We start from the raw sequence: 21196 nt of genomic DNA on the forward strand, positions 1-21196 counted from the left end.
GAGGGCAGGTGGAGCAGGCCATGTCTACAAGCAGCAGGGGATCAGGGAGCATGAACCAGTTGAGGATTCCAAAGTCCTGTTTGAAAGGTTAGAAGCTGTTTGATAATGCCATCCCACAAGTTGTTGGTGAGTCTGTGTCCACCTACAAGGGGGACCTAAATCCTGGTGCCCAGGCTGTTCATCTGTCCAGGCCTACTTGGAAAGAATGGGCAACCCCATCCAGCCCACAATTTGAAGGGCATTGAAATCCCTGCAGGTGCCTAGAGACATGGAGAAGGTGGCATATGCTGCTGCTACAGAGATGACTACACCAGGCACCCAGGGGACACCTTCATCTTAACTTCCTCCGTGGGTGCTGAGTACAGGCATCGCCTCTGGGAACCTGAGGGCCTATCTTCTCGGGCTATTTTATTTCTGTTTGCTGGTGTCTTGGCTAATTGAGTCCCTGCATCACTTCTGGAAACCAAGGCCTCCCAAAATATTGCAAACTGTAATAGAGGCCACCTTGGCTTCCCCAAAACACACACATTGGAATAAATGGCTATAATTAAATTACTGGGAAGACTCAGAAATAACTCTTGGAGTTCAGGGTAAATGCTGACCCAGGAGGAAGGCTCCTTGGTATTTTTAAAACCTGTGCCCCCATCTCTCCTGGGGAGCCCCGAGGAGTGAAAGGCACCCTCATGCTCTGGGTTTGTCCTCATGGGAGTCGGGGGAGCCAACAGCTGGAGGAAGCTCTCCTCTGGCCACTCTGCCTCCTCACCCCCCGAGCTGTCCACCACTCCTGAACTCACGGAACCTTCCCTCTGGGTGCTTATCAAGTGGGGTCCCCACAATCTGGGAAATCCCTGGTCAGTTTTGAGGGCTTCCTAAATATGTCTATTCATGAATCATCCAGACAAGGAAAGTAATCTATGGGCAGGACTGACCTAGTGCAGGTGGGGAGAAGGTGGGAGGGTGGGCGGCCCTGTCTGAGGTCTCATCTGAAATCTCATCATTCATTCATTCATTCATCCCTTTGAATTAGGCAGCAGCCCTCCCCTAGTCCATTTGACATGACAGCCCTCTCACCCCAAAGAGGACCATGCTGTCTTTAGCTCCCCGTGCATGTGAGTTGATCAGGTGGTTAACAGGGGGAGTATGTAGGAGGCAGCGAGGGAGGGGCCCAGCAGAGGGAAGCTGAGTCTGCAGACGGGGAAGGAGGAGGTCCCAGAGCAGCGGGTTGTTAGCAGCACAGGCCTGGAAGCCAGGCTGCTTGTGTCACTTCACTTTTCTGGACAAGTGACTTTCCTCATCTGTAAATTGGAAATAAAAATAGCATCTCCTTCCTAAGGTCATTGGGAAGATTATATGAGCTAAAGGGTGCCCTGAACACAGTGAGTGCTCTGGAAGTGCGTGTGAATTGCTGAGTGACATCCAGGCTTGGCAGAGGGTGGGCCAGGCTTGCCTGGGAGTCTAGCAAAAAAGACCCTCAGAACCAGTGGGATGCACAGCCTGCTACATCAATGAGTACAGCCAAGTGCTTACACCTATGAGCGCTGATGGGTACGGCCGCGTGCTTACATCTGTGAGCACCGATGGGTACGGCCGCGTGCTTACACCTGTGAGCGCCGATGGGTACGGCCGGGTGCTTACACCTGTGAGCGCCGATGGGTACGGCCGCGTGCTTACACCTTTGAGCGCCGATGGGTACGGCCGGGTGCTTACACCTGTGAGTGCCGATGGGTACCGCCGGGTGCTTACACCTGTGAGTGCCGATGGGTACGGCTGGGTGCTTACACCTGTGAGTGCCGATGGGTACGGCTGGGTGCTTACACCTGTGAGCACCGATCGGTATGGCTGGGTACTTGACACCTGTGAGTCTTGTTGTCCTGGGCAGCATACCATCTCAAGAGGACAGAGAGGCTGGGTGCAATGGCTCATGCCCTTAATCCTAGCACTGTGGGAGGCTGAGGTGAGAGGATTGCTTGAGGCCAGGGGTTCAAGACCAGCTTGGGCAACATGGCAAAACCCTGTCTCTATAAAATAAAAAATAAAAAATTTAGCCAAGTGTGGTGGCACGTGCCTGTGGTCCCAGCTACTTGGGAGGCTGAGGTGGGAGGATCACTCGAGCCCAGCAGGTCAAGGCTGTCGTGAGCTATAATTGTGCCACTACACTCCAGCCTGGACAACAGTGAGATCCTGTCTCTCTCTCTCTCACACACACACACACACACACACACACAAAAGGCACAGGGGCCAGGAGTATGAGGCGTGCCGGATCTGGGGAAGGAAAAATATACACAGGGGCAGCAGGCATGGCTGCCTTTCTAGAACCTTCTGGACAGGGCACATAGGCTGAGCTGAAGATACACGAGACACTGGTTATTTGCACTGAAAGCCCTGGCCAGCTTCCAACATGTCTTTCAGAACTGTCTTTCCTATCCCATGGTTAAGGAATGGAATATCCATGAGAAGTGTCCCTTTTCATCTTCACCCTTGCACTCTCTCTAATACATTTTAGAGCTGAAATCAGAGCCCTATTTTATAGCTGAGAAACTGTGTGCCCTCAAAGTGTAAGAGAATTGCTCTGAACCACACCACAAGTATGAAAATCCAGATTCCATGACTTCTGGTCCAGTATTCTTTCCTTCCTGCACAGGAGTGAGTGTCAGGACAGAGAGGGGATGCACGTTCTCTGAGGTTAGACTCAGAGCCGGACACAGAGTCAGGACTTCCCTTGTATCACATGGCATCTAATGGCATCCCTGTAGGCTGCACAACGGTGTCCTTGGGGACATAAGAAGAATGGTTTGTCCAGGCCCCAAGATCCCCTGGCTGGTGAGAGATGAGCTGGTCTTGAAGCCAGTGAGCCTCGCCCCGGGCCTGGGCTGCCCACCAGACACGGTGTCCCCAGGGAGGGCTGAGCTGGCTTGGTGCCAGAGGCCAGGTTGCTTGGGGCTCCAGAGAGGAATGAAGGGTTGGGCGTTAGTGTTTGTGAGCCAATCCTCAAATGCCTAGCATTTCAGAAGAGACTAGACCTCTGAGGAGGAGTAATGAAACCAGCTTGGGTGGCTGGTTTCCAAGGCGTCCATTCTACGTCCCATCCTAGACGCAGACCCTGGGGAAATGGCATTTATCTGTCCAGGGCCAGTTTCTCAGGGAGCAGCCCTCCTGCCCTGCAGGTAACTAGACATGTGCCCCTACGTCCTCTTCAGTCACCTTTCTTGTCATTGGGTCTCCCTTTGCTATTTAGGGCTTAAGGGGTCTGAAGGAATTCTAATTGCTGGGGAAAAGAGGATTATTGTGATCGAGAAAGAGTAGTACTCTGCTCTCCAACTGTGGGCACAGAACTAGGGGATGCCCGCTGCCTGGTGGGCACAGGGGGTTCCAGGGCTCTGCCAAAATGAGCTGTAGGCCACCTCTTTTCTTACCCATTTGGCCCCCGCATGGATGTGGGTCCCGATGGGAGAGGGCCCCCAGAGCCTTGTATTCCCATGAAGTGTGATGCTGGGAGGAAGTTCTGAGCATGGGGATCGGGGGAAGCTATATCCCTCATGGATGAGTTGTGGGCCAGCCTCGACAGGCCATTCTCTGCAGCTTGTTCTGCCCAGGAGTGCGGCCTGAGGCAGCTGCAAAATTGCTGGGGAAAAGAGGATTATTGTGATCGAGAAAGAGTAGTACTCTGCTCTCCAACTGTGGGCACAGAACTAGGGGATGCCCGCTGCCTGGTGGGCACAGGGGGTTCCAGGGCTCTGCCAAAATGAGCTGTAGGCCACCTCTTTTCTTACCCATTTGGCCCCCGCATGGATGTGGGTCCCGATGGGAGAGGGCCCCCAGAGCCTTGTATTCCCATGAAGTGTGATGCTGGGAGGAAGTTCTGAGCATGGGGATCGGGGGAAGCTATATCCCTCATGGATGAGTTGTGGGCCAGCCTCGACAGGCCATTCTCTGCAGCTTGTTCTGCCCAGGAGTGCGGCCTGAGGCAGCTGCATTGTGCAAAGGATTATTGGGACCATCATAATTTGTACAAAGCGTGGGGTTTTCTCTGGGTGTATCAGGGGCTCCATTTCAATCAAACATGGACCTGGACATCTGGCTTGAAGAAATGAGCTGCTCTTCTTTTCAAGAGAGAGCCTGCTTGGGGGTGGGCGTGAGGGAGGAGGAGAAGGATCCTAAAAATAATTCTTATCTGACTCATTTTGCTTAGAATCTGACAGGGCTGCCTGCCAGGTGGGGGTTTGCCTGTCCCATTTTCTTATCTATCTTTAGCAGGGACTTAATGAGGGCAATTTCCTTGCTGGGATGGAAAGACAAACCGTGGGCAAAGTGAGCATAGATCTGTCTCGCGGTCCCTGGGCTCTGGATGACAGGATGGCAATGACAGTCACTGTAGGGCTGAGCTGTCTGCAAGGGCCTCAGTGACAGTGGCATCCCAGGATGGTGCAAATGAAGCAGTGATCGGCTCAGTCAAACCATGCAGGACAATGACCACTGGAAGAAGCCTCCCCCCGTCCCCATCTCATCCCCTAGTGATGCTACCGCCACACACGAACAAGATAAATCACTCAGACCTAAGATCCTGTTGCCTACAACACACTTCTTTATCTTCAGCATCTCTCTACTCTGTTTTAAAGAGCAAGTACAGTCACTTCTCATTATTTATGGTAGTTGCATTCCATAAAGTTGCTGCAAATACTGAATTATGAATACTGAACTATTACTCCTAGGGGAAACGCGGGGTTAGGTTCGTGCAAGCCTCTGGTCACAACATTTTCACCACTGGATCAATACATAACCTCGTTTTGTGTGTGTTTCTGTTTAAAGACACCTTATTTAATACATATTGTTGATTTATTAACATTGAACTCATGGCCAACAGCACTATAACTCATGCCTGAGTGATGCTTATCTAACACACACATTTTCTCCGGAAGGCACATCACAGCCTCCTTGCGCTTAAGAACAGTAGACGGCACTTCAGTACTATGTTTAGGAGCCATTTAAAATAGCAAATTCACCAAGGAAAAGCACAAAAATGTGAAAAACACGGCAGTAAACAGAACCATAAGAAGGGTGCTTGCTTATAGTATGAGAGCTGAAACAAGGAGGCAGAGTGTTACTTTGGCCTCAACTGGGATCTTGTAGGTCAGGCAACTCAAATTTTTCACTGCTTTGTGTGTGTGTCAATGACTGACTGCAAAAACACCATGAATATTGAGTGTGGTGTTACAAATAAGTTTTACAAGTAGGCGAATGTGCAAATATGAATCAATGAGTAATAAGGATGGACGGCACTTCCAAAAGAGCTAACTTAACAACTCATGTGAATGAGCTGATGGATAGATACAGGACTCTGACTAGGTTAATTCCTCATCAGTTCCTGGTGGGCAAGATCTGGGGAACCTGGTCATTTTTGTAGGATGCGGGACTCTATGACTGGTAGAGTGTTCTGAGGTGCTAAAAGGAGCAGCAAGTTCCAGATAGCAGCTGTGACTTAAAGAGAGGGATGTCAAGAGGCACTTGGTATTCCCCAGAGCCCTTGCCCATAAGCCCACATGTGAAAAGGAATGTGGGGCCTCCTGTAGTCATGGATGACCATCAAAGCCTGGGATAGAGAAGCCACAGCAGTGTCAAGGAACGAGGCTTAAAAATATTAAAGACAATTCTAGAAGCATATTTTCGTATTGAGAGTGAGAAGTCAGAGGGACACATGAGGCTACTGATGGGGCAGACAGCATAGAATTAAGAGGTGGCAAAAAGAAAGTAGACCTCTCCAACTCCAAGTTTGCCTTCCGCAAGAGAACAGGTACCAGCCCAGAAAAAGCAGCTGCAGTTGCCGCATCTGTCAGACGCTAAGGGCCTGGAAGACTCCACAGAGAGCAGTGGGTGCTCTGAGTGCTCACCTTCATGCCCCGGGAATGGGGCAATATTGATACTGATTGGAGTAAAAGAAATCTTTACATGAGATCATAAACGGCCCCTGACCATGTCTGAGGAATCCTGGAGAACAGATATAAGGGTTAATTTCATGTCAACCTGACTGGGCTAGGGCGTGCCCAGTTAGCTGGTAAGACGTTATTTCTAGGTGTGTCTATCAGGACTTTTTGAGTCAGTAGACTGAGTAAAGACCTCTCTCCCAGTGTGGATGGGCACCATCCAATCTGCCAAGGGCCCAAACAGAACAAAAGGCAGAGGAGGGGTGATTTCACTCCCTCTTCTTGAGTGGTGACATCCATCTTCTCCTGCCCTTGGACATCCCACGCTGTAACACATGGTATGCTTACGGTCATGCTGCAAACCTCATAGCACATGCTCCTGCTTCTTGGCCTTCGGACTTGGGTTGATTACACCACTGGCTTTCCTGGTTCTCTAGCTTGCAGCAGACGGCAGACTGTGGGACTTCTTGGCCTCCATGATCTCATGAGCCAATTCCCATGATAAATCTCTCTCTCTTCCTCTCAATATATCCTATCGGTTCTGTTTCTCTGGAAAACTCTGACTAATGCAACAAAAGTGTTAGAGACTGTAGCTAGGTATACACAGTCTAATTTTCAAAAATTGGAAAAATATAGATATCATTTCTCCAAGAGAGATTCCCAAACAGATGGTTTGGAAGAAAAAAGGTGACCACTAATAGCTAGTACAAGTTCACACAGACCAAGTCATGGCCAGACCAAATCTATGTCCTTTTTTGAAACAGTTACTAGCCTGACACATTTAGGGAACCCTGAAAACATCAAGGTTGAAGAGGTAGCTGGGTATGGTGGCTTGTGTCTATAATCCCAGCTACTTGGGAGGTTGACGTGAGAGGATCGCTTGAGGCCAGGAGTTTGAGACCAGTCTGGGCAACATAGCAAGACTCCATCGCTACCAATCAATCAAGCAATAAAAATTATCCAGGTGTGGTGGCGGGTGCCTATAGTCCCTAGAGCTACTCAGGAGGCTGAGGCAGGAGGATTGCTTGAGGCCAGGAGTTCAAGGCTGCAATGAGCAATTATTGCATTACTGTACTCCAGCCTGGGTGACAGAGCAAGACCCTGTTGCTAAAAAAAAAAAGTTTGAAGGGGTGTTTCAAGAGGCCTGCCACATCACTTCATCCTGGGACCTGCCTTATTCTTTAAATTTTTTTAAATTGAGATATAATTCACACAGTACAAAATTCACTCCCTTAAAGTATATAATTGAGTGCTTCTTAGTCTATTCACAAAGTTCCATATGTCCTGTTTGTTTTTATCAGTGACTTAGATGATGTTACAGAGAGCTTGCAAAATCCAATGTGATGACTGACACTTAGGGTCTGGGTTCACGGTGGCAGAGGAAGAGAGGGAGGGACAAAATTCTTATTTTTTATTTTTATTTATTTATTTATTTATTTATTTTTTAGACAGATTTTCCCTCTTGTTGCCCAGGCTGGAGTGCAATGGAGTGATCTCGGCTCACTGCAACCTCCGCCTCCCAGGTTCAAGCAATTCTCCTGCCTCAGCCCCCCGAGTAACTGGGATTATAGACTGCACCACCACGCTTGGCTAATTTTGTATTTTTAGTAGAGACGGGGTTTCTCCATGTTGATCAGGTTAGTCTCGAACTCCTGACCTCAGGTGATCTGCCCATCTCAGCCTCCCAAAGTGCTGGGATTACAGGCATGAGCCACCACGCCCGGCCCCAAAATTCTTAATTGGTTCTACATTTAGAAGACACCAATCCACAGTCACGGTCAATCGCAGGACAGAGGCAGCAAGCACTGCAGTAGGCTGCAGCCACCCTGCAACGTCCAGCATGTGGCCCACTCCGCACGACAGGTGGATGGCTTGCTCCCCTGCCTCTAGTCCTGCAGAGCCATCTGACACTAGCTGGTCTGGCTAAGGTGTTTTTTTCTTCTTCCTTTCAATCTGCTTTGCACATGGAGTAAATTAACCGTTCTCAGACCTCACTTAATGAAACGAATTAATTTGGAGAACGGCTCTCTTGTCTCCCTGGCCGCACAGGCACGGTGCGATGGACCGTGCCTCCATTAGCCACCTCTTCTGATGGTTAAGAGGCTGGGCTTTGGAGCCTGCAGGCTCTACTGACATTGCTGACAGTCGGGCAGGATCATCTGGAGCCGGCAGGCTCCAACGGCGTTTTCCTTCTATGTAGTTCAGTTGGGGGTGGTGGCCGCTGTGAGCACTACCCACCTGGCTCTGTTTCTAGGGAGCCATGTGGGGACGACTTCTGGGGATGTGGGGAATCCCTGGTTCCAGAGCCTGCTTAGCTGCAGAGGAGCATTTAGAGGACACCAAGCCACAGTCACGGTCAATAGCAGGACAGAGGCAGCAAGCACCGCTCCTCTCATCCCAACACCCTCCCATCTCCCAAATCCTCCTGGAAGTCTCACTAGTAGTTCAAGCCCCACCTCCTCCAGGAAGCATTCTGGAGCATCTCCCAGGATGGCTGCTTTCTCTAAGCCTCCTCCCTGTTAACAGGTGGATGCCTGATAGTCATGCACAGCATTCTGGTTGCTTCTGGAGTCAAGGCGCCATTGTGCAAGCTACAGCTCAGGCCCTCGAGAGCAGGGGCCACACCCTGTACTTCCCATGTTCTCAGGCACAGCTTATGGCACAGGGTACAGCCCAACCAATCCCAGTAGGAGAACTGAACAGTGCTTCACTGCGGTGTCTGCCGTGATACACATTCAGGAGCGGGGCACTGCTTCCCGGCTGCTGGAAGTGCTGTGCAGACAGCCCTCAGCTGCCAACCCCTAGGGCAACTGCTCTGGGCGAAGAGCGCAGCCCCACCCAAGGTCACGCCCCCTTCCTTGGGCAGTCCCCGCCTGATGACCAACAGACATGGGGGTATCAAGGCCTGCCCCTTTACCCCATCTTGGGACAGCTCTTAAAGAGTCACCCCAACTTCAGAACCTTCCCTACAGGCTCAGAACTCTCTAAGATTGCACTGCAGCCCAACCTCGCTTTGCTGATACCGCTTCCTCTTTTGATCTTCTACCACTATCGATACCAAGGGCATTCCTTTAAAAGCAGCTGCTGATAATCACTGTGCCAGAGCCTGCTTCCCAGGGAGCTCAGGCTACAACATCCATTCATTGCCTTAATGTGTTCATCTCTTAAATGTAGCCAGGGTGCGGTGGGGAGAGAAAATATCCTCCCCAGCAGTGAGGGATCTCACTCAGGGTCAACTTGGGCAGTGCGCCAGGTCTCCAGCCCTCTAGTGAGTTTGCTCTTCTGGTCTATGTGCTCTGGGCAGAAAGCTTTGAGGGGAGGGGGGAAACGAGCCTTAGCAGCCCCCGTTCCAAGCAACAGGTCTCCAACTCGCGTGGGGCCAGGGCATCGGAAGGCATGCTGCTCTTTGAGGAACGCATGGAACACTCATTTAGCACATTTATGTCACAAAATGCATAATTTTGTCTGAAATCAGCAAATGTCTTTTCTTAGCTTCCAAAAACAAACAAGTGGTTACTAGTTGTTCAAATGTCAAGAACATTCTTGAGGAAACCTTTGAACTGTCCATGAGCTTAATTTGTTTTTCAAAATGGAAAAAAGACATCCACAATTCACTAGATGCAGCCCATGGCACCAGGAGCAGAGTCTGCAGGTGACCACTCTGAAGGGGCCTCCTTCCCTGCCAACCCAGGCTCTGCCCCCTCTGACAGTGTGGGTAGGGCTTTAAAAGTGGATCCAGGGGAAGGAACAATTGATCCTAGCGGCCCGCCCCTGGAGGGAATGCAGGGCAAGGCTTTCCGGGTTTGCCGCCACAATCACAGGACAAAAGCTCCCCCGCTCACTGCAGACACCTGTGCTCCACACTTACCTTGAAAGCCTTCCTGAGCACCTAGGACCCCCTCTGACCTGTAGAGTGGGCCAACACTAAGACCGTGTTTCTAGGTGCTTTATTAGAATCAGCTCCTTTCAGCTCCCTGACTAGTGAACCCATTTTGTAGAAGGGACAGGGCTTTCAAAAGTGACATAATTGGCAAGATCATACTGTGAGTAGAGGAGGTGGGATTCCCATCCAGCTCCTAATTCCAGGGCATGTCCCTAAACTGTTATATTATTCAGCTTACTAACAGCCTCAGACTTAAACAAGTGGAAAATAAAAGCAGTAAGGCACACAAAAACCCCTGAGAGTGCAGCTGGAACTGGGATGGGACACAGACTTTGACGAAGACTAGAACTCTAGGTCCCAGTCTGAAAATCCCTGCTCCAGGCTGTGGGAAATTGCATGCTCCTAGCTTCAGCAACATGCTCATGCTGCCTGGAGTTTGCAGCTATCAGACACCAACTCCAGCCACTTTGCAGGAAGACGGAAAGCCACAGACTCCTCTCCATCCCAAGGAGAGCCACCAAGCCACCAGGGGGATACAGCTGGCCCCTTCCCTTCATATGTCGGGGGGAGATCAGAGGCATGGTACAGATGCTGGCTGTGCCCTTTGGCCACCAAATCTGATTCTGGTCACTTCTCCCTTTGCCGCCATGCACGCCCAGGAAATGCAAGCCCCTCCCAATGTAGTTTAAGCCCAGAATATTAGGAAGGTGAACCTGCTGCACACAAGTATGCACTTCCAAGGTCAAATATGCAGGTTTGACACATAGCAAGGCTACTACTATGGGTCATTATCTGGGAAGGTTAGGGGTCAACCTGATAATGTTCTGCAGCTGCTCTTTGAATGTCAGAATCCCACGATTTCCCAAAACGGACTCAGGAGACCCCTGCTTTTAGGCAAAAAGGTCCTTAAACTATATGGCTGCCTGCTCTCCTCCTGAAAGTCCCTGTCACCTGGGGACTCCACGACAGCTCCAGGCTGTGAGTGAGTGACAGATTCTACCGCATCTAGAAGGGGAATTAGAGCAGGGCTCCCCGACAAGCACATGCTCCGTGTTCAGGCATGGCTGCTGCTCTGACTTGCACAGTCTTGCCCCAAACGGTCAAGATGTTTGCTCCATTAGTCTGTCTTCGGTCCAGCTGAAAACTCTGTTCTTCCATCCAAGCTGACTTCCTCTAGTCTGGGTCCCTGTGGACATGGAGGCAGCGGCCCCTCATCTCTCTGTATAAATCTTTCATGAGTTTCACGGCACGATGTTCCTTCCCTCTGGCCTCCTCTTCCCTGGCCCCAGCCCTCCAGCACTCCTCACAGGACATACTTTCCACCCCTTTAATCATCTTTATTGCCTCACTTTGGACCCTGGCCCGTCCACATCCTTCGGGAGGTGTGCTGACCTAACCCGGGCATTGGTGAATGTGAGCTCGGCTCAGCGGAAGCCCGGCTTCCCAGCCGTTGCATGCCACGCTCCTCTTCCTACAACCCTGGGTCACGCTGCTGCTTTCCGGAGGCCTGCCACTGTCCAGGGTCTTCCTGCTGAGTGAGGTGACCTGGCCCAGAAATGGACATGCAGGCTGACCTGGATGCCGGGCGGCAGCCTGCCATTGCCTGGGCGCGGAGAGGTGGGGCAGAGGGTGACTTCTCATCAGGAAGCTCGGGGACTCTCCACACCTCCCAGACACACACTCTGGGTTTTCCCTGCCATCAGAGACTACAGGGCCAGGGGCAGAGGACATAAAGCCTTTGCTCTCCCTGACACCTCCCAGGCCCCTGTGAACCCTATTCCTCCTTGAGGGGTGCTGCCCCTTTCTTCCCACCACCAGGAACCCAGAAACCAGGAATTTGCCTGTGTGATGCTGCACAGCAAAAAGGCAGCACACATGATGCAATAAACTGTACTCTGGTCAAGGCAGGAACAGGCCTGGGTCCACCTCTTCCTGCTCAGTGATCCTTTTTGATGCCTGGTGCTTCTGATTTCTAAGCCAGGACACTGCCTTCTTTCCAAACTACTTATACATTTGCCATCGTCTGTGAATGTGTTCAGAGCCACTTAATCCACCAGTGGATGACAAGGCAGTCTGGGCACCCAGGCCTACATCCACCCGAGAGTTGCAGTCACCACCTAATAATCCCTACTCAGGGCATGCATGTGTAGGGAAGGATCAGAGACCCCGGTCTCAGCCTAAGGAGGTGGCTAGGCAGCCTGAGCACAGGCGCTGCTAGGGTTCTGAGCAAAGCATCTCCACCGGCTGTTTCTTGGCCCTCGGAGAACATTCTCTGTTCATTAAAGGTAGAACCAAAAGCCATCACCTTTTTCTAAGAATACATTCCCTATAGAGGAACACCTCATTTTAATTCCTCAGGCATAAGCCTTTTTGTTCGTTCTTTTTTTGGTATTTCCATCCAGAAATAATTTATGCATGTTCAAGCAAAAAATATACTCTAACTCCCTCCTTTGCATAAATGGCCACACATAAGAAACATTGCTCTGCACCTGAATTTTTTCCACTTAAAATACATCTTGAAGCTCTCCCCATATAAGAAAGCCTTTTTGAAAATAAATGCACACATTCCCAGGATGCTCAATTTCAGCTGCATGTTCTTATCCAGGGCTACCTCATTGCCCCCTTCCTGGCCCCATTGTCACCAAGGACTCTGAGCTCCACAGGAGATCTCGGTTTCTGCCTTAGTTTAAGTGGGTTCCCCCAGGAATTTGGGAGCAGTAGCATGTGCCATTGCTGATCTGTGTGCTGCCTGTGACAGCAGAGCCAGCATGCATGAGGGACAACTCCCAATGACCAGGGAGGAAGAAAACAGATACTCTTGCACTTGTGAGCTCCAGGAGCCTCCTGGAGGCCATGTCTCAAAACACACAGCCAGCTAGTCCTATTTTTTGATGACCACTATTGTTGCTTTGAGGTCAGTGGAAACAGCATTTTTCCTCCTGAACTGCAAAGCCTGGTCACTGCCTGACCCCCAGGAAGAGGCAGTGGTGACGGTGGGCTCTCAGCCAAACGCCTGAAGGGAGCCAACCCCTAGGCCAACAAGAGAAGTGGAGCCGCCACTCTGGCCGTGGGGGAATCCCCAGCCAGTAACCAACCTACGATGCCACCAACCCCATCTCATCAGGATCAGCTGGTGACTGGGAAAAGCGAAATGCAGGCCAAAGCTGACGTCACTACAGATGGCAGAAGCAGGAAAGGAAAACCCAAGGATCACGACGAAGTCTCTCCTACCTTCGATCATTTCTCCTCCTGCGGAACAGCTTCTTGGTGTGTGCGATCTCCACTTCATGGGGCATCGGGTGGTAGCCCTGTGTCATGGCGGGAGGAAGGGGGATCATTAGTAACTCCTGAAAGAGAGCAAAGCACCTCTGGGACTGCACTAAGTACACCAGCATCTAAGACGGAAAGATATCAAGAGTTTGGAGAGACTAGACTCTAACCACCAAATCCAGACTGAAAAAGGAAAAACAGTAGAGTCAATGAACCTCCTACCAGGCAATGATGCTGGAATTACAGAATCAAAGAACAGTAGGGACAATGAGGACCTTAGAATCCATTATGTCCAAGTCCTTGAATTACAGATGAGACATTCAAATCTGGAAAGATGAACAAGCTGGTTCAAGGTTTTGCAGAGAATGAGCAACAGAGCTGGGGCCAGGTTCTGCAGCTCACTGGCTGTGCATCCCAGGGCAGCTTACTTCTCTAAGCACAAGTTCCATAACAAAATGGGAATGTTACCCTTCTTCTCTGGGCTGCTAGAGGACCAAGGAGGTGAAGCCTGAAAACCCTAAGCCCTGTGAAGAGGAAATTTGTCTCCTAAACCTAGTCCAGGCACCCCCAGTGAAATTTTTACCCAAGATCTTCTTTCCCTATATTGTCTAGGGAGTATTTAGGAAAACATGGAAATAGCTAAATTACTTTTTCAACATTACTATCATTATTATTATTATTATTTGAGACAGGGTCTTGCTTTGTCACCCAGGCTGGAGAGCTGTGGTACAAACATGGCTCACTGCAGCCTTGACCTCCCGAGCTCAAGCAATCCTCCTTCCTCAGCCTCCCATGTAGCCAGTATCATAGGCATGCATCACCATGCCTGGCTCATTTTTTGATTTTTTGCAGAGATGGGGTCTCACTTTGTTGCCCAGTCTCCTTTTTCAACTTTAAAGGAGGAACTGGGGAAAATTCTAAGGATAGTCTTTTGTGTATTGTCATCATGACAGCAACTATTTATACATCCACATCAAGGTTGGAGAGAGACCCTCTACTTGCAACCCAGGGCCGATCCTGCAAATGCAGGATCACAGGCAGTGCTATTTGCACAAGCTGGGCTGATGGCCAGCTCTGCTCTTACCACCTCTTCCCATCCCTCCTCCAACAGAAAAGTGTGTTCTGGTGTGGACATGGCGGAGAGCACCACCATGCACTACCATTCCATTATGAGCGGCCTGGGGTGGAGTAGGGGATACCTAGGCTTGGAGTCAAGTGGGAGGGAGTGGTCTGGCTCGGACCTGGGACACCTGGGTACAGGCCTGGATGCAGAGGCCATAGCCTGAGTGTGACCCCCACCCACCTGTGGGGACCTGGGCATGCGCTGGATGAGGGGGAGCCACGGGGTCCAGGCTGCTGGAGAGCGGTCAAAGGGGGTCTATTTTGGCCCACTCCCCACCTTACAGGCAGGGAGCCCAAGGCCCAGAGTGACCACACAGTGAGTTAGAGATTGCAGTCCTGTGGGTAGCACCCTGTGGTGGGGCACATGCAGCCCTCTGGATTCAGGCTCCATAAAGGAGGGTCCCACTGTTTTGCCTTCACAGGGCTCAGCCCCCAAGCTCATGGGGGAAACTGACCACCCTGGCTGTGCTGGGACTGGCCAGTTTTGGGGAACTTCCCAGAGAGGTAATGGGAGAACAACAGACTCAGGAGCACACAGGGACCTTGGAGTTATGGCCACTTGGCCTGGACTGGATTGAGTGCAGGGAGGGAGCAACACATTTCAAAATACATTTTAATAACAATCCTTTCCTCTCACCCCGTCTTTCTTGCCTCCAACAATCTAGCCAAGAAAGCATGAATGAATTCCGGGCTCCAGGCAGCCACAATAGGCCTCCGGGGCCTTAGGATGTGCTTTGTTTAATGGTTTTCTCAAAGGATATTATTTGTTTTCTTTAATACACAACACAAATAAGGAAAACACCAAGTCTTCCCCTCTCGTTTCCCCTCTCCCACCCAGACTAGGCTCTGGGCTGGCCCCCTTCCCTCTTTCCCTCCCTCCCTGCCTCTCCAGGTCACTTCAGGAACACACTGGGTGTGCCCCAAGGAGACAATGGACAGGAAGCTGAGGCTCCCCACCGGCGGCGGCGGGGACTAGGAGCTCGGCTCTGAGGCCAGGCAGAGGCAACAGGCCATAGCCCCCAGTGTAACACGAGCCCAGGGGGTGCCAGTCTCCTCGGTCTGGGCCTCCAGCCCTGGGCTCTAACCCACCTCCTGGCCTCCTTACCTGCACACAGGTAGCAGCCACGGGGAGCTAACCCTGTCCCATGACTCAGTGTGGCTCAATGGGGCACAATGGGCCACTCAGGGCTTCTCATGAAGCCACTGTTATGTCCCCTGTGTCCACCCATCCATCCATCCCAGAACAACTCACATACATGTAGTGTATGTGTATAAACCATGACAGTGGTTAGAGGCCTGTGCTCTAGAGTTAGACTGTGAATGTCAGATCCTGGCTCTTCCTCTTGATGGCTGTGTGACTTTGAGTAGATGACCTAACCTCTATGTGCCTCAGTTTCCATATCTGTAAAACGGAGATAATAGCATCAGGCTGCTAGAATCCTTGTGAGGATTAAATGAGTTCAGAAACATGTAAAGAACATAGGATAATGCTTGGTACATAGTAAGCCTCATTGTCATCATCACTGTCATCGATGCCATCATCGTCATCATCATCATCGTTATCTTTCCTGTGATCCTGACACTCTGCTCAGGGCTGAGTGTGCCAGGACAAACAAGGCAGCACAGGCACCTGTCCTCATGCAGCCCCCAGCCTTGGAAAAGAGTCCAGCAGAAGGTGATTTGCAGGGAGGAAGGGCATGGGCAGCTCAGGCCACGGAAGGAAGAGAGAATCTGCACAGTGCCTGGTGGTCCAGGGTGGTGTGCCGGGGGAGGATGGAGAAGCTCTATTTTACACTCTTTTTGGCCTGAGGCTGGCAGACTATAGTAAGGCAAAAAATGAGTGGAACAAAGTGACAGAGGTGACAGAACAAAGCCTTGCACTCTCTGAGGTCCTCCCTCTCCAGGAACAATCCAGGCCAAGGCTATAGAGGGCTAGTCCTACGTATAAGGCCACCTGGGGCCTCAGCCTCAATGTGGCATCTAGGTGAATAAATGAATGGACCTTACTGCCTTCCCTGGGGCCTTTTACATAGAACTTCCGGCACTGGGAAACTCCTCCTGCATGCAATGGGGGGCACTGTGTTGACACAAGCTCCATTGAGAACCCCTCAAAATCAGCCATCTTGTTCTTCAAACTCAAGATGGTAGCTGGTACCAAGAGACACATACAATTCAGGGTGCTGCCTACACTCCTCCCAAAACAAGAACACTTGGGTGTTAACAGGGGGCAAGTGTGAGGCCAGCAGAAGAAAGGAGAAAGTCTGTACTGAGTCACAAACCTGTCACCAGATGTGCAGCTCACGCAGGTTGGCAGAGCTTCTTTAAAGTCATTGGTGAGAGGTAAGGTAATATGTGAGTGGTCTGGGCAGCATTGTTCATAAGAGCCAAAACATGGCAACAACCTAGTGCCCATCCACTGATGACTGGATAAATAAATTATGGTACATATATACAATGGAATATTATATGGCCATAAAGAGGAAGGAAGTTCTGAGCCACACTACAACATGAATGAACCTTGAAAACATCATGTTCAGGGAAAGAAGCTAGTTACAAAGGACCACAGAGTGTATGATTTCAGTTTTTAAGAAACGTCCATAATAGGCATATCTGCAGAGATGGAAAGTAGATTAGTGGTTGCCAGGGGCTGGGAAGGGGGAGAATGAAGAATGACTGCTAATGGATGCTGCGTTTCTTTTGTGGTGATAACAACGTTCCAGAATTAGTAGTGATGGTTGCACAACCTTGTGAATACACTAAAAACCACTGAGTTGTATACTATGAAAGGGTGAATATCATGGTATGTAAATTATATCTCAATTAAAAAGGTAAAAAATATCTGGGGGCGGTATATTCCAGGTAGAGGGAATGGCATGTGTTCAGAGGAACAAAAAAGGAGAGTGAGGAAGAGGAGAAGGAGGAGGAGGAAGAAAGGACAAAGAAGAGGAGGAGAAGGGAAAGAAGAAGAAGAAGAGGAGGAGGACAAGGAAAAGAAGGAGGAGGAGAAGAGAAGATCAATCAAAATGAAAAGTGCCCCCCACAAGTTAATCTCAAGGAAACAGCTGCCCTAGAATGTTATCTGTTAAGATAGGGCTGGAAAAGGTGGCATGTCCAAGACAAGTGGCACCCAATGACAGGAAGGACCAGTAGGTTCCTGAAATCTGGAAAAAGTATAAGTTGTTGCTTCTGGTGGCCTGGTCAGGGGAGATAGTATTCTGGCTTTAGACCAAAGACCCCCTCCTTGCTTTTGAGAAAGGATAGATCCCTTGAGTGGCAAATGGGAAATGTATCCTTTAAAATCACATACAGTGGACTTTGCTTTAATTCTTTGCTCAACAAATCCTTCCACTATGTGCTTTGAAAGGGCCCCATGTAGACATCAGTCCAGGTACGAGTATCCCCCCTCCACCTCCTGCATTCCCCACATGAGAGAACCAGCCTTTGGGTCTCCCAGCTAGCTTTTTGGCTGTCTGGTCTACCTGAGTCGGATGTGCCTCTGTAGCACACTGGGACTACCCACCAGGCCCTGCTTGCTTTTCCCCAACCTCTCTGCATGAGAACCATTCTCCCCAGAGCTCTGAGACCTGGCTGCAGTTCCCCATCTGTCTAACATCTGACCACTTCCGGTAACTAAATGGGCCTGAGAGACAAGTAGATTACATAAACAAAGCCTCTCCAGGGATGGAGGGAAGCTAATACTCCTTCCACATGCAGCGCCGGCAGAGTACACGTGGAACACACACGTGCACACACACTCCTGTCCTGAGGTCAGTGCTTGTGGAGGACATGACACTGAGGGGCGGCATGTTACTGCTCTGGTTGCAAAAACATGTTATGTAAAATCAGCCCATTCCAGGGCAGGCTGAGGCTGGTATCTCACAACCCAGTGTGGTGGGTATTTCCAAGGGATTAAGGGCAGGCCCAGCAGAGCTCTGGCCCCAGAACATGACCCCAGATAGTTAATAATCCTAGGCTGGGAGTGCAAGGCCTTGCCCTGTGATGACAGCCATAAAAAAATAATAATTCTTGAATCTAGAGGTGAGGGGATGGGGAGGGAGGGCAAAACAAACAGTGAGCAGAAAGCATGTGTGCCGGGTGGCTCTGTGACCAGCTGACACTGTGATAGGAGTGACACGCCTCCCCTAGGCAACAGGCTCCCAGCCACCCACCCATCTATGCCTCCATCCCCCCATCCCTCCATGCACCTGCAATCTCATAAATATTGTTGTTTCAGGCACTGTGGGTACAATACTGAAATAGAAAGGCAATATGCTTGTTCTTACAGAGCACACATTCTAATGAAAGGAGAGAGGCAACAAAGTATATCATATGATAAAGGACTATATTTTGCTATGGAGCAAAACACAACAGGGCAAGGGGATGAGAGAGGGAGGGGTGGAGGGGTCAGGGAGGACCTCTCTGTTCAGGTAACACTTGACATCCATCTACCTACCCATGCCTCCATCCATCCACCCTTGGCTCTCTCTCACTCGACAAATGCAGGAGGCCCGCCATGCAACAGTGCACCGGATGGAGAATATCAGGAGAGTAAGACCCTGTCTCAGGGCTAGGGGAGCTCAAGGGAACACAAACGAAGAAGCTGATACGTGCCATGTGCGATAGTTGAAGTTGAACGGGCGCCTCTGGCATCCCAGAGGAAGGACCGAGGACTTCTTCTTGGGAGAAGGGTCAGGGAAGGTTCTGTCAGGTGGGTGACAGTTGAGCGGAGCTCTAAGGCATTTGACAAGGCACAAGAGAGGAGAAGAGGGCATGCCACAACCTCAGCCCGGCAGGCCAATGACGGCAGCATCATGGGCTGAGTGCTGGGAGTTGGGCTGGGCCCCTGGGCAGAGGTGAAGCCCTGGTGTTCCAAGGGCTGTTGCTGGTGCTCCTGACCACAGTGCCTGGTGTGACCCCATCTGTAAAGTCCTCCTCACCCTCCGCAGGAGGTAGAATTGTGTTCCGCAGAAAGACTGGTTGGAGTCCTAACCCCGTGTACCTGTGAATGTGACTTTATTTGAAAATAGGATCTTTGCAGATATAATCAAGTTATGATGAAGTAAGTCTTAAATCCAATGATGGGTGGGCCCTAAATCCAATGATGGGTATCCTTATAGGAAGAAGTAAATTTGAACACAGAGAGATGGAGGAGACACAGAGGGAAGAAGGCCATGTGAAGATGGAGGCAGTGTTTGGAGTGAGGCAGACACAAGCCCAGGAGGGCCAAGGGTTGCTGGCAGCCACGGGAAGCTGGGAAGAAGTGCAGAAGGCTCCTCCCCTAAAGCCTCAGAAGAAGGGGCGCGGCCTGGCCAATGCCTCCAGACTATGAGATGATGCACTGCTGTTGCCATCAGCAATGGGTCGGGCTGTGCCCATGGACATCCCCATTACCCCACCCTCCCTGAAGGATGAACCTGCTTCCCTGGAGACCACAGTGGAGTTACCAGTTGTCCAGCATAGCCCGATTCCTTCAGAGGCTGGAAAACGCTCTTGTCTCCACCACTGCCTGCTGGGCGAGGTGGTCGGCACGCACTTAGGGGCCTCTGGTGTAAAAATTGTTGTCTCTAGCCAGTCCTCACATGGGGCCGAGATGTGCCCACCCTGAGGGGCCTGTGCCTCCCTCCCATGCTTCCTCCTTCCCCAGCCAAGGGTCCTCTGGGTGATGTCATGGGTTGAAGTGTGATCTCCAAATTCTTATGCTGAAGTCTACAGCCCTGGTTCCTCTGAATGGCCTGATTGGGAAAGAGGGCTACTGCAGGTTTAATTAAGTTAGGATGAGGACACACTGGAGTGTGCATGTGTGGGGCCCTGGGCCGATATGACTGATGTCCTTGTAAAAACAAGGCCGCGTGAGGACTGGGGGGACACTGCAAGAAGCTGAGGGGCTACTAGAAGCTGGAAGGGAGCGATGGTCCTTCCCTAGCATCTTAGGGCGGGTGTGGCCCTGCCGACACCTTGATGTTGGAATTCTGCTTTCAGAACAGTGAGGCAAGAAGTTTCCATTCTAAGTCACCCAGTTTGTGGTCCTTTGTTATGGCGGCCCCGGGAAATTAACCCAGGTGGAGTGGTGGGCAAAATCACCCAGGCTGGGAAGAGATATTTTTCTGAGTATGTTTCCTTTGCCAAATTTTGCATTTGAATTTGAGATTTGAATTTGTATATGTTGAATGCTCACCAGGTAATTCCACTGTATATCCAGCCCATTTTTATGGAAGAGGAAGAGAAGGCTTAGTGAGGTCAAAGAAGTTGCCCACAGAGGCCCAACCAGTTAGCAGGAAGCCTGTGTCTTCCATCTCTGAGGCACATGGTCCCAATGGTGATGTGACATGGCCTACAGTACCAGGGCAGAGATGGGAGGCCAACCCCCCGGGGAGAATCAGAGAGCTCTCTCCCGTCCTACCATAGACCCCGTGGTGCTCCGCCATGCTCCCCAGGCCTCTAGAAGCGAGAGGGAGTGGACAAGAGCAAGTCCCTCCCTGTCCAGCCTCATTTCTGTACTCAGAGACAGGCAGTCCCTCCCAGTGACCACTACGCTTCCCCCCAGGCCCAGAGGTGGAAGAACTGGTGTCTGGCAGGCACTGGTTCAGACAGCCTCCTGTGTCTGCCTGGCATGTCCTTGCTGTAACCCCAGAGATGACCCTGGCCACAGCCCTTTTGGCAGGCTCACCTGCTAGCCTCCCTTCTCCTCTCCAGAAAGGGGTATTCCTGGCCACCAAGCCCACCCTGCCCTTCACTCCACAGGCTGGGGAGTGGTGGTGGTGGTGGAGGGGGAGTCCCCTGGCTGCTGCCCCTGCCTCAGTGAGGTTTTGAAGTGGCCTGCAGAGCTCAATTCCATGGCCTTCACTTTCATAGAATCCAATGCTCACTTAACCTTCAAGGAAAATCTTCCTGACAGTCTCATGATCTTTGACCTCTGACCCCTGACCACAAACCTAGGTCCGATAGAAATCATCCAAGCCTAACTATCTCTAGGTCTATTATCTTTCTGTCTCCCACACAGCAG

The 21196-nt window shown here is 50.8% G+C and overlaps 1 protein-coding gene across 7 annotated transcripts in view; it reads right to left on the bottom strand.

The window, feature by feature from the left end:
• The window catches only part of CTIF (cap binding complex dependent translation initiation factor), a 333504-nt gene that overhangs the window by 140783 nt on the left and 171525 nt on the right, over positions 1–21196 (bottom strand). For all 7 annotated transcript variants that reach the window (XM_055232808.2, XM_063639943.1, XM_055232791.2 and 4 more), the window contains one exon: positions 13033–13109. In XM_055232808.2, the coding sequence (XP_055088783.1) occupies positions 13033–13109 (77 nt within the window). The remainder of the gene's footprint in view (positions 1–13032; positions 13110–21196) is intronic.

Source organism: Symphalangus syndactylus, chromosome 1 (assembly GCF_028878055.3).
Source record: "Symphalangus syndactylus isolate Jambi chromosome 1, NHGRI_mSymSyn1-v2.1_pri, whole genome shotgun sequence".
Classification (NCBI taxonomy): Eukaryota; Metazoa; Chordata; class Mammalia; order Primates; family Hylobatidae; genus Symphalangus; species Symphalangus syndactylus.